A 14,184-nucleotide genomic window follows, 5' to 3' on the forward strand; every position below is an offset into this window, starting at 1 on the left:
TAAATTCAATTTTGGAGTTACCAAATGTGCCAGGTTCTCCCCAGTAGCCATGCGCACCGGGAGTACTTTCAACCATAACAAGCTCATACGGCTAACCAACCACTGACCGAACAGCTACGTATGATAATAAGGTGAAAAGTGACTAGGTTGAATTAATTGCTATTCAGTGAGGCAAACTCCTACGCAAACTAAACAGAGCTAGTAGCGCTGAAGGCTACTAACCAGATTCCAATCACCTTTCAATTCATCAGAGAGCAACGTGTTGTTCTGGGGAGGAAGAGTTACAAACAATATAGACATAGTTACATGTATATTATAGAACAACCTTCATTTGTTTCAACATGTAAAGACTGGGCCAAGTCCAGGCATTAAAAGAGTCTGGGCATTGAAATTGAGTACTGTACAGTACATTAGACAGCGTATATTGTCTCACACATACTCCTAGACTACAATATGGTACAATATGCATATACAGTATACATGAGAGAGTAAAATATGGTTATACCTGCAATAGGGTACAGTATAATATTAATAGCATTAATAGTAACAACAGAAGATTACAGTGCAACAGTAAAACAGAGCCTCCCATTAGTTGTCATTGTTTGGGCAGACAAGGCCACATCAGACAATCGTACATAACCTGGTGTTGTCGCACAATTGAATGTTTGGGAAGTGAAGTCCGTAGGAACAGGGGTCAACCACATATGCGTCTTTCCAGAAGTCAGTATGTGATATGTCCGGCTACCTAGTGCTGCTATGTCATTGTTGAATGATTTTAGATAGTTTGTGAATGTCCAGGTGTTATAGTTAACCGTACTTCAGTTTTTAATTTTAACTGAAATTACATTAAACTGAAAATTTAATTAATTTAGAATGATATCAAGCAGATACGACTAACAATAATAACAGATAATAACTATGATAATTAATAATAGAAACCAATAAATGGTTATGAAAAACCGGGATAAAAAATTACAGCAAATAGTCTCAAAATCATACCGGTATAGCACCTAGATGTTAAAGTTCCGACTTCAATTGAACCTACATGAAAAAACACGAATGTAGTACAAGTTTTAAACTCAAATTACCCAAAATTGAAAATTTAAATAATTAATTTAAAAATTATATATAAAAACATATATGAATAATCAAATACAGCAAATGGTCGCGAATATTGCAAATAGCTGCCAAAATCTTCAACTGCTATTGAATCCATGCGAATAAAGTGGACGTACGACCTTTTAGCTTTTTAATGCTAAAATCTTAAACTTTTTAATTCTCGTATTAAACAGCTTTAGCTCCTTACAAAAATGTTTTAGTTTTTTTATATCAGTAATCGAAGATTGCTATGAAAACCAAAAACTTAAATCGTAAAAATGAACTGAATGTTGCACATTTTCACTTACCTAAATACGTCACTCCATCAAAGACTGTAAATTCTTGGTCAGATTTGGCGACAGGCTGGACATTAGTCATAGAATGGGCGTGTCCAATAGATGCCTCAGTAGCTGATTGGCCAATAACGGATTGGTTTATATTTGGTTCTGACCGACTGATTGCTTTTAAATATGAATCATCTGATGCAACATTGGCATCTCCTGATTGGTTCCCCATCTCCTCCTCTGATTCTGATTGGCTTAGAACTCGCCCATCTTCATCTGTAACACACGAGTTTCAATTATAAAAAAAAATCAAAGCTTTTCTCAAAATATGTTAAAGCGAGTTATTGTGGCACCTGTAGGCTCACAAATGAAAGCCTCTACACATGAAATTTTAATGTTATGAAAGTTACGAAACATTTTTTTTTTTTAATATTGCCCCATTTTATTAAAAAAATTCAAGGATATGAAGCTATAAAACTTCAAAATGCGGGCTGCTACTCACAGCTCCCAAAGTTCACCAAATGTAAACGAGGTCATACTATGCTGCCATACAGTGAGAGCGTAGTGATGCACCCTCATAAGGCTTCCCCCAACTAAAATTGCCATAATCGTGAAGTAACCAAGTAAAAAAGAAATCGAAAAAGGTTATCGATACAAACCAATGTTACAGCAATCCCTGTAGAGTCATTAAATTAAAATGTTAGGTTTAGTTTTTTCTAACTACTTGAAGATAACCAAAGGCATGAGCTAGGGATGATCTTTGAACGGATTAGACAATTTACACGGATTTCCCTGTTTGCATAACGTAAAATCTCTATAAGGTAAACGTACTCGGAGCAGATTATTCACATTGAAGGAGTGCCTACCGTACAAATTTTTCAATATGGTATGTAAAATCTAGTGAACGTACAGCTGAAAAAAGTTTTGAAAAAACAATTTTCGGATTCCCTCTAAACAGAGTTTTGCGTATGAAAATGAACAGGCTGGGAATATCTCTATCTTTCTCTTGAAGTACCATGTCATGCGAGGACGTATATGATCATGGCTCTACCCCACTCTCTATAACCATGACTATTCTTGGAAGGTTTCAACAGTGGTTTGCCATCGCCTTCCATTAGGTGTCTTCATTGAAACACCATCTCTAACTAGCTGGCCATTTGTAAGCTAGCACCATTTGTAAGGTTTTGTTTTTAGTCTTGCAGGGTTGCTAGCCACCCGATGTATCTACGCGGGAGGGAGCGGGTTTAGTCACCAATGACCCGACTTGATACAAAAGCTTGGTTGGACGCGTTTCTTAACACCACCAATGGTCCTTATGTGACCTAACCACTGACCTATTTATCGTAAGCCAGCATCCTAACCCCTGAACCACGACTGGAATATAATAGTTAAAGCATAGAAAATATACAGCCTACATTAGCTAAAGCCTGGTTCCCATATGCGTCGCAAAGCACCGGCAACAGCGCTGCAGGCTATCACCGGTGAAATGGGAACCTACACGCCGGGTTCCGCCGGTAGTTGCCGGCGGCATTGCAATAGTTTAGCGCTGTTCAAATTTCGCAAAAGGCCGCAGGCAAAACCTTCCTGAAATGCACTGTATGGGTGAAGGTCACCATTATAGAAACTGCATGGCAAGCGAACATTTTATTTGATCACGCGATTATGTTAAGCGATGCAGCTTATATGTAAACGTATGCCGCCGAGCCTAACGTCGCAAACGTTTTGCTGCGCAAGTTACCGCCGGATTATCGCAATCGATATCGGAACCCAGCTTTAGACTTAATTTAGCTCAACGTAAATGAAGTAAACAAAGCCATGCATTCCCATGACCACCTCTACCTCCAAACCTACACTCACAAATCTGCAGAGCTGCTCCAAAATGCCATATGGCGGCATTCTTGGCACTAAGCTGAATGTCTGAGTACGAGTTTCATGCAATGCAATCTTTTTTCAACATCCACCAGTGGCTTTGAACAGATGAACGCGGCCCTTATTATAGTAAAGAATATAACTACTGTATAAATTTAGTTTTTGTTATTTTTTTAACAGTGTTATAATGCATTTGCTGTCATACTATGCGTAGATTTTGTGCAGTGTTTAACACTTTCACTGCCGTAGACGCATGAATCCGTTTTCGTGGGACGACTGCCGTAGACGCATTATTGCGACTTTCCCAGCAAATGCGTAGTTACCTAATTTTATTATTCGTTGACAACATAACCCACGATCTTTAAGACTTCTATGAACTTGACAGTGTTGTCCGAAGTTTTGTTTATAAAACTAACCTAAGATAACGAAGCAATTTTAAACTTTTGTTTGAGAATTTCTAATTTAAAAACGAACATGGTTTTTGTGTGAGTTAATTAATTACTGCGCGCAAGTCAGAAAACAGGTAATTAGTTATGTTGATGACATTATAGCCAATTCAGATTCAGATTTTCGTAATTATACAGCTAATTAAAGCAGCAACACTGTCTCTGATAGTGGTGAAAGTAATAATTTTGTAAGAGTAAGGAAAATTATGGAAGATCGTTTTAGCTTCGCATCGATCGTAGCTTCAAATAGCTTTATCATCGCACAATTTATAGATCCATTGAATTTTTGCATAGCAATGTCGGTTAAAATGTTGGCAAATTAAAATATGTAACAAAAATGTTCTGGATAGAGATTGAAATTGGGAAAACTACTGTTTACATATCACGAAGCAATATCGGCAATTTTCAGTAAAATGGCTGGCACTTGGTAGATACCCGAATTTGTACAGGGTTGGCAGCGAAAGGGTTAAGATTCAGCTCATCAACAGAGGAAAATTGACAAGCAACAAGTGAATCTACTCAAGGCTAGTCCACAAACCACTTGCTACAGCAGTGACACAGCCATGCGTGGAAGCTATCACAACTATGTAGCGGAGTGCAATCACCTGCTAAAGCCATCACGACGTAACCACATGTCAAAATGATCACCAAACAAGCATTTCCTAAATCTAGGCACAACTACCTGCTAATAATATCATCGCAGAACCAACTGCTAAAACCTTCAATGTGCCACATATACTTATAACCATACAATTACAGTCAAACCTTAACATACGACCACCTCTACACGAAGTATTCGACTCGGGGATGACACAAAATGAATTAATTTAATTGTAATTTTTAACGTAATTTAATTTAACGTAATAATTTATATTATCACATTTAGTTTTTGAAATAGAACTGTGTAACGCAGTCATTCTGATGTTATGTGCTACTAGCACCAGCGCAGTGTAATGTGCTGTAAGAGATCATCAGGTGTTACAACTATAAGTAAAATTATTCGGAAATGCCAATGGGCTGTTGATTGGCGCAGTGAAATGAGGCTGTTTTTGCCACGCTGTGTTTTTTGGAGTTTGAATCCTGCACAATGAAACTTTTTTCCCCGACTTCAAAAGACAAGTACGTTTATACGAGTGTATTCTATACTTTATGAGTGTATTTTATAAAGTGTATTCTCAGAAATGGCAGAATTTAAGAGTCACATAATAAGATACCCAAAGTATAATGCACTTTAGCAAAAGAATATGTACAGTCCATAACAACATAAGTGAGACGGAAGGGGGACAAATTTAAAAACTGAAGTGGCGGCCATTACAATATTTGTCATGGAAATATTTGTAAGAAATCCACAAACTTGAGAGAAAAAATGGATGGCATGTGATTGTGTTATCGTGCTTGAAGATGAGGGTAGCTGTGATAACGTGAAGCTGCATAGAAAGTTGTCATTATCAGAGGTAATTTTTCATCACCAGGTTTGCAACAATCTTAAGATACCTACCGAGGAATTAACGAGTATGAAATCAGTTTTTTGCTCAACACAATGTAAATAATGGATTAAAAAAATACAAGCCAACCGAAAATCCATAGTACATTTTGATTGACTTGCTTTGATTGATTGTCAATGATAAACAAACATGAGAAACAAATTGTTGTGTAAAACAAGCAAAACAAGTCATTCCTCATGCAATTTTAAATGTTTTATATTTTATTTGAGAATTTTGTTTTTCCACATTGAAATGATTTTGTGTACGCTCGCAGTTCCACATGCCGTGAGACGTGTAATAAGTGTATGCACAATTATTCTACAAGGCAGCAAGGTGGTTGAGTGGTGTAGATGGCTTCACGCTTGGCTGGGAATCTGGGTTTGATTCCTGTATGGTGCAATCTTTTTTCCTAATACTCTCAGCATGACTCTTAGGACGAACGGACAGATGGATATGGCCTTTATTATAGAAAAACTATTTGAATAATTTATCCATGTTTATTGATTTCTGAATCAAATTCTAAAGGTTGACTTGCAACAAAATTCACATTACTGTTATTTGGTATCAAAAGATTCACCATTTTTCACTCTGCTGTGTTGGAGGTGCAAAATATGTGGAAATGTGATTACAAGCTTTTAAAAGCTCAAAAATGAAGAGTTAATCGCAGCCATCACGAAAATGTCGTAGGTTTGGAATCTCTCACCGAAACGGCTCAAATAGTAGTTGAACACAATGTGCTTCTGTTTACACTTTCATGCAACTTCATTCGTCAAAATATTTTTGCAAATATATTTCTCGCATTCAATAAAACCATGCCTATTGTGCTTACACCTCTATTTTATCATCATTGTAACGCTGTCACTTTGAGCCCCTAGCACTTTGAAATCTAGCCTAAAAATTAGTTTAATTTTTTAACCTTAGCTCAAAGGAGTGCATATCGTCCTCGGATAAACATGACGAGCCTGTTGGTCTCCTGTGATAGTCAAAAAATTCTGCAAAAATTGTTCACGCTATTTGGCAGGAAGTATGGGTCACATGGTCAGATTACGACTTGATGATTAGACCAAGCTAAAATGAAACTGTAAAGTAGTGAGCATCTACATTGGCAGCACCCAGAAGTGTTTGTCATAAACTAGTGCTATGAAATGTTTTAATAGCCTTTTATTTCACGCAATAACATCACGTGTCAAAACAATAACCAGGTGGAGTTGAGTACGTCATCAAAATAAAGGGATTCCAACCTACGGCATTTGTTTTTAACTGTTCATTTTTGAGCTTTCAAGAGCTTGTAATCACATTTCCACATCTTTGAACCTACAACCTAGCAGAGTAAGATGTGGTGAACCTTTTGATACCAAATAACTGTAATTTAATGCGAATTTTGTTGCAAGTAAACTTTTAATATCTACAAGAAAACTGCCTGAATTCATTGTGATTGACCCTTTATTATAACTTATTCTACTTAAAAATACCATTGTGTAATGGATTGATTTGAGTTGAAGAAAGTAAGCGTATACTCTATGGACTTAATGTACAAAAGACATACTTTCATTGAAGAGAATCAATATGCAAGAAATGCTTCATTACACCGATACATAACAGCCCTTTATCTTACGATCTCTACAACTTCAACTTGGAGCTTGTTTCACAAGCTCCATCCTGGACAGAGCTAATGATGACAAAATCCCTTCCATACAGAAGATTTATTAAGATATTATGAGTCAAAACAAGCTAGAAATCCAGATACTGTCTATAAAGTTATCTACATCCGGTAGCATGAGTCTCAGGTTAATGACTGCCAAAATCCTTCTGCAGAGTTGGTTTGTCCTGATATCGCTAATACTAAAGCTTCGTGGTTTCCAAAACTTACCAGATGCTTCGATATTGCAAATTTGCTATCACAATATATATCACTTATTATATTGACAGAAAAGCAATATACATACAGTAGATGGTCTATTTATAGACAATTCACAACATACCATAATATTATTATGTAAAAAAGACTTGTAAATTTCTGATCAGATGTAGTTGCATACTTTAGTTTAAAAAGAAACTGCTTTGTGTTTGTGATAATTACAAAACATTGAATTCATGAAAGCCTGTGTATGCTCGAAGGCTTTACAATGACTGTATTACTTTTAAGACTAGAAGGCCAGTATGTTTGAGTTCCAGTATCGCTCACTCTGCAAATCGTCAGGTGTGAGATGAATTGCCATTATATGATTATATCATTTATACGATTGGTGATATATGTTTGAATTGTGGCGACTTTTAAATCGTCTGCTTTCAAAATCACCACTAAACAATTGAATGAGCACCTCGCCAAGCTCTGTCTAATATACGAATAAAATGTATTGCTAGATAGAATTGCTTACCTTACAAAGTCAGATCTGCCCCAACTTAATAACTACAAAATACCTTCATTTTAGGTCATTTATCCAGATAGTACAAATATCTGGATAATATTAGGTTTATCAATTCATTACTATTATGTGGATAACATCAGGTTTATCTTGATATTACTATTATCTGGATGGTATTAGGTCTACCCCGATATTACTATTATCTGGATAACCCTAATGATTATCTGCAGCACTCAGAATTATTTCTTACCTAATATGGGAGTAGAGCGCCCGTCTGAAGCGGAATCACTCTGCTGATCAAACTCCCAGTCTTCTGTGCTAGCTACAATATTGATGATAGTAATTAAACTAAAAAATTGACAGCAAAGCTGATAACGAGCACTTATTTATGCTAATAACTTTTATTAGCATATATATAATATACATGCTAATAGCTTTTATCAGCATATATATAATACAGTGAAACTCGGATAAATCGCCCTCGGATATATCAAACACATGGTTAACTCGAATGGATTTGCTTGGTCCGTTCCCACACAATGATAAATGGCTTTAGATAACTCGACTGAAACTCCGTTAACTCGAACAGTTTTTTGCCCAAACGGCTACCGAGACGGTTGTTACTATCGCTTTAAAATATCACTTTATTCCAAGCCATAGAGGTAAACATCGACTTTCAGTAGTTCTTAGGCCTCGTTATTACCAACATCGGCAAATATTTTCATTAACAACTTTTGTAAAGGTTTGCAAAAATCAAATTTTACCAAACATCCGCTTAGCAATAAGCCCTCCGAAAGCAAGAAAAGCGAGGTAAAATTTGGATAACTTTAAAGTAATATCGGCAAAATTGATAATGGGTTTTTAATAGTAAAGAAGTTTTGTAATAACTGACTTACTGCAAAATTGATCTTGGTTAAAAAGCTCGGTAGAAAATTACGTATGTATTTTTTCGGAGCGTTTTAACCGCGATCAAGTTTTGCAAATTTTAATCTGAGAATGTCCTGGCAGTCACAGCCCCTAAAGCAACAAACAAATCTCAAGTGATAGAAAAATATCTATACTTTCTGATTAAAAATATTTAAAACTTCACACGAGAGACCATTTAACTTGCAATAAGCAATCTATGCTTTTGATTGATATATAGTTTGTATATGTACATGTATCTACTGATAAATACGTGCACTTATGACTGTCCTGATAACTTGAACGCTCTAATAACTCGAACACTTTTGCTCGGTCCCTTGAAGTTTGTGTTATCCATGTTTCACTGTATATATAATTATTTATGGCATGAAAAAATTAAATAACTTTACACTTTGAAAAGGTTATCTCTGATACTGCTTTAGGACCTAATTTTGACCCTAGTTGATTTTGACCAGCGTTGGAAAAAATAGTGAAAAACTGATAACACCATGTAGTTTAGAGAGAAAACTTGTCTCAACCAAAACTTTTCCAATGTCTTCAACTAACATCATTCATTAGGAGCTAATATTGATAATATTTTGTGGTACCCATGACACTCACTTAAAAATGACGAGTCCATCGGGAACACTTTTAAAATGCAAAATAAGACTGCAACATAATTAAGCTAAAAAAAAATGTTAACGTTGTTACCCTAACACCTCAAATTGAACTAATCAGATGTTTTACGGTGCTCTATTCGAACGCCACCTTTATTTGACTGCCCCTTCGAGAGAAGAGTTGAAAAATAGAGCGCCACCCTCTATTTGAATGCCACCTCCATTTGACCACCACTTTGACTATCTTTGATCTTTATGAACCCATAATATCAAGTGATCAGTAGAAAAGTGTCCACAAAATTGTATTAATAATGATCGTTTACATTAATAACAATCAATTCTCTCGCTGTCCAACTCTAAAGCTTTTCACTATTTCCAGTCAAACGTTAAAAGCAACACCACAGAAATAATTACTGTCTCAGGGTAATAGTAGTTCCTTGTTTAACGCGGTATTGATACTTCGATGGACATGTATCTATATGAAAAATGGTTTAAATTTATGATGATAAATGAACATTCAAAGCAACGCCGTAGAAATAATTACTAACTGTGCCAGACTTGAATAGTTCCTTGTTTAACACGGTTTTGATACTTCGAAGTGCATGCACATATATAAAAAATGGTTTAAATTTATGATGGTAAACGAACTTTTAAAGCAACTCCCTAAAAATAATTAATGTCTCAGGCTAATAGTAGTTCCTTGTTTAACGCGGTCTTCATACTTCGAAGAACATGCATGTAAAAACAGTTTGCAAGTTTTGGGCCAAAGGTTGCATTTAGCAAGCAAACTTTTACGGGTCGCCCTTTTGCTAAATGCAGCTCATGAAAGTTTTCCTCTGCAAAAAATTGTTTGGGTGCTAATATGGACTAGTTCAGCAGTGCAGAAGAGTTGAGGCCAGAAGATATTGTGGAAGGTATTGGAAAACTAGAAAATGATAGAACCGTTTCAAACAAAAATAACAATCAGAATGCAACTGTCCGAGCAAGCGATGCAAACATTAATTTAATTTTTTGTTTTAAAAATATAAATTTTTGTTTCTGCATGTAATATAAGTATAGTACGATTTGTTTATGCCACTTGTTCTTCAATATACATATATGTAGAATTTGACAGATTATTATTATATAACTTATAAATCTGCAGATTATTTGACAGTATCACTGTGGTTAGACAAAGCTCACAATGGATTGATGCTCATAACTCCACTTCTATTGCACATGAAAAGCCAGCTTGAGCTTCAAACTGTAGAAAACATATTAATGAGTGCAATGACCTTTTAAGAAAAATTTTAAATATAGTTATAAAATGAGAGTACACCTTCAAATTTAGAATGAAATAACAAATTTAACGCCTCGACAAATTGCAAAGCATGGCACAAGCTATAATTTCATCGCAGGGTAATTGCACGCAATAAATATCAACTGGTAGGCTAGAGATATTTCTTGGCTTCCCAAAGCATATTTATTTAGGGATCTATGACAAATTAGAGATAGGTTTGCAGTTTTCTTGTATCTAAAAGGGTTAATGTCGCTCCGCCCGAAGGAGGGTGAAAAATATAGGCGAAATGCGCTTCGTCCGTAAAAAGGATAAATTTATCTTCAAAAAAATCTGACGAGATGTGAAAAATACAACACCATCTTTTATTTGAACGCAACTTCCTTTGACCGCCAATAAAGGGGAAGAGTTAAGAAATAGAGTGCCGTGGCGTTCAAATAGAGGTTTTACGGTATGTAGGGGAGAAGTGGGTAATGTGGATAGCTGGGTAATGTGGACAGCTAAATTATTAGCCAAAGTTTATAACTAATTCCACTTGTTTCATATTATAAAACCTTTCCTTTTCCTGTTAGAAGACGCCACATGCTAATTTGGAAGTCTCTATCCACCATACATCAATCTGTAAGCATCTTAATATTTATCATACAAATAGTAATTTTTAATTAAATTTCACTACCTGAGTTATGTCGTGTGAATGTTGTTGGAACCTTTAGGGCAATATGTACACAAACAAAGCATATTGTGTTTTTTATCTCTATTGATTGTCAGAAGGCAACTCTTGACTATAACTGAGGTTTATCAAAATTTGTAATAATATATAAGATGGGGTAAGGACATGGCAATGGTAAGGGTAATGTGGACATGTCCACATTACCCTTACCATTGCCATGTCCAAATTACCCTGTGCTGCAAGGCATATGATATAAACTGCCTAATTTGCTAGTTTCAACGTTAAGTCTAAATTTTTACTACTACTACTAGGCTTACTAGTAAATTTACTAATATATGTACAAATAAATTTCTCAGTCCAACAATTATTTGCCAATAACTACGAATGCAAAAGTGAATGTGGTTTTGCACCATCTATTGATTGCGATTGACAGACGCGAGTTTTTTTTTAAATGTTGTAATTAGAAACATAAATGTTAAGTTAATTGCCTTAATTTTATTAAAACTATTGCCTCTGAAGAGTTGGGAGTAAACTTTCACCGACACAGGAGTGAGAAGTTTTTCAAACCAGACCCATCAGATTGTAAATATGTGAGCCGCAGCCAGCTCGAATTAGTCTTACCTAAACCGCTGCCACAGGGAAATACAGAAAGAACCAGAAGTGGACTCATACTTGGTTTTAAGCAATCAGCATTCAATTTAAGATAGACATAACTTGTTATACCAACAACAATAAAAGACAAGCTGATTTATTACCATGACTTAGTAGAATTATTATCTTATATTGTCAGATTTGAATTATTCCTGTACAGCTTACGTGAAATTGAATATAACCAAATGCATATATTACTTGTAGTTATTTAAATATCTGGGAAATTTTTACTTTTAGTGACAAAAACTGACATGTTCACATTACCCAGTGCACCTGTCCACATCACCCACCATCGGTGGGTAATGTGGACGATCATGTGGTTTACGATATGGTAGATTCTGGAAAAACTATTGCTTGTATTACAATACATGCAATTAAGAAAAGAGAGCCAACAAACTCTACAAGCTAAAGATATAATTTAGAATATTCTAAAGTGAATAGAATAGTGATAACTGTAACACAAAGAAAAACTGTCCACATTAAACACTTCTCCCCTACCTGTTGGCAAGGAAGCAACACATCTTGAAGACCAGTCTATTACCATTTAGACGCAATGAGAAACTTAGGGATTTAAGAATTTTTGATCAAAATGATGCAAAATGAGTATCTGATTTTATTATTTAAAAGTCTCTAGAAGTTTCAGTGGTGAAGTTTTATTATCAAGCTTCAGCATTGATCTCTAACCTGTCCAATAATGAAGGCAAAATACAATTTAAATGAACATACGATCTGTGAGCCCTGCCAAAAGCTCCGACATATCTGCAGCTATTTGATCACTGTTAACTGATGATCTTCTTGGTGTGTTCGGGTTGCTAACTATACAGTATTCTGAAGAAGTGGAAGAAGAAGTGGAAGCAGCATCATCTATGACCTCATCATTAGGTCCAAGGTTAGCCATAAGCCATACAACCAGTACACGTTAAAAAGTTTGCCTTGAGACTGTAAAACAAAACAGTGCAACATAACCTCGGTGACAAGATTTCAAATGAGGCGGTAAGATAATCCTCATGTAAACAAGTGGCCAAGGATATATGCGATGAAGTAAAATGACTGACGCAGTCAAGTATAAAATAAGTCTATGCTCGTTAGGGAAACTAACTTACAGCGTAACAAAAGTATTTAGGAGTTTTTATAACTAGTGATTTTAACTGGAGTGAGCATATCTATAAGTAACACTCAGAAGCGAGGCAGGTTATGGGCATGCTCAGACGTAATTTTCCGACAACACCACCTAAAATAAAGCTGCTGGCATATAAAACTCGTTGTCGGCCTAACGTGGAATTTGCATCAGAGGTGTGAGACCCCAGCCTGAAATCTCTTTTTCAATTACTTGAGATGATACAAAACAAGGCTGCTCGTTTTGTTAGTGGTTTGAAGGGGAAGGAGGGTGTTACCCAAGAGAAGATATTGTTGGGACTTGATTCATTACAGAATCGTAGGAAAAATCAGAGGGTCAAGACCTTTCATAACATAATGCAGTCTGAAAACCCCCCTTTCCAAGTACTAAATGGTTTTATTGAGCAGTGTTTTAATGATGAGCGTCCTGGAACTCGCGCAAAATGTCAGGGCCAGCTAAGAGCAATCTCATCTAACCGAAATGCATATTTTAACAGTTTTATAGGAAAAACAACCAGAGATGCGAATATTTTAATTGACGCTCGTACAAGTCTGATGGTCTCCACTTCCACCTATGGGTGGTCAAGGGACTCTATTCTAACTTGAACATTTTAGCAATTGAAAACTAGAAATACGACTCGATTTTCATAGAATGTAAGCTGCATACGGTGAATATGTTTTTAAACAGCTAAATATTGCTGAAGATATATTAGAATACGTACTGGCAAACCTAAATACGCACAAAGTTATTTTGTGTACACATTATTTATCATTTTAGTGAAGGTTGTCCACTATTTGGCTAATAAGTACTTTTTAGGTTTTTACCAAACTGCAAGTTTGTCAACTAGGCCTACTATATAACAGAGATGTGTAGGCACGTTCTAGTCCAATGTTGATGCAACTATACAAAGATGAGTGAAATACTGGACGAAAAAGCTAAAACGTGCAAAATAACCAGGGATGGATAAGAGCGATATAGCGAGGAGTTAAACAGTGAGTCAGCGATACGAAAATGAAGTAACAAGAGTTGATTAAAACCTAATTACCTGATTACAAAGCTAATAGCTTGTTTGCTAAATAATCTGCCAAGGTATATACATATATCGACGTTGTACGGCGTATTTTTATAACTTATTAAATAAGTTATTACGTAGTCTCCAAATAAATTCAATGTAGAGCACTGAATAGTATAATCCGGAAGTTCCCTTTTATGCTAAAATTAGTATCAAAAACTGAAAAACGATGTCAGACGTCGCGAACCAATCGTTAGTAACCAGGTTATGAAACTGCGTTTAGACATGTGGGGGAAAACGGCAACTTCACAAGTCGTTCTCGACAACACTCCGCGCTATTTTCATAAGCTATATATCTGTGCTCTTCGCAAAGTTGTAGAAAGTGACGTTT

At 35.8% G+C, this 14,184-nt stretch overlaps 1 protein-coding gene across 2 annotated transcripts in view; it reads right to left on the reverse strand.

Annotated features, from left to right (window-relative positions):
• LOC137398913 (rab GTPase-activating protein 1-like) overlaps positions 1 to 13,950 on the reverse strand; it is a 95,908-nt gene extending 81,958 nt beyond the window's left edge. For both annotated transcript variants that reach the window (XR_010979055.1, XM_068085076.1), the window contains exons 1-4: positions 13,827 to 13,950; positions 12,391 to 12,603; positions 7,798 to 7,869; positions 1,407 to 1,658 (exon numbers count right to left, since the gene is read on the reverse strand). Coding sequence is in view for 1 of the 2 variants with exons in the window: in XM_068085076.1 (XP_067941177.1) it covers positions 1,407 to 1,658; positions 7,798 to 7,869; positions 12,391 to 12,562 (496 nt within the window). In the remaining variant the exon portion in view is untranslated. The remainder of the gene's footprint in view (positions 1 to 1,406; positions 1,659 to 7,797; positions 7,870 to 12,390; positions 12,604 to 13,826) is intronic.
• Between the last annotated feature and the right edge of the window lie 234 nt (positions 13,951 to 14,184).

Source organism: Watersipora subatra, chromosome 6, assembly GCF_963576615.1.
Source record: "Watersipora subatra chromosome 6, tzWatSuba1.1, whole genome shotgun sequence".
Taxonomy (NCBI): Eukaryota; Metazoa; Bryozoa; class Gymnolaemata; order Cheilostomatida; family Watersiporidae; genus Watersipora; species Watersipora subatra.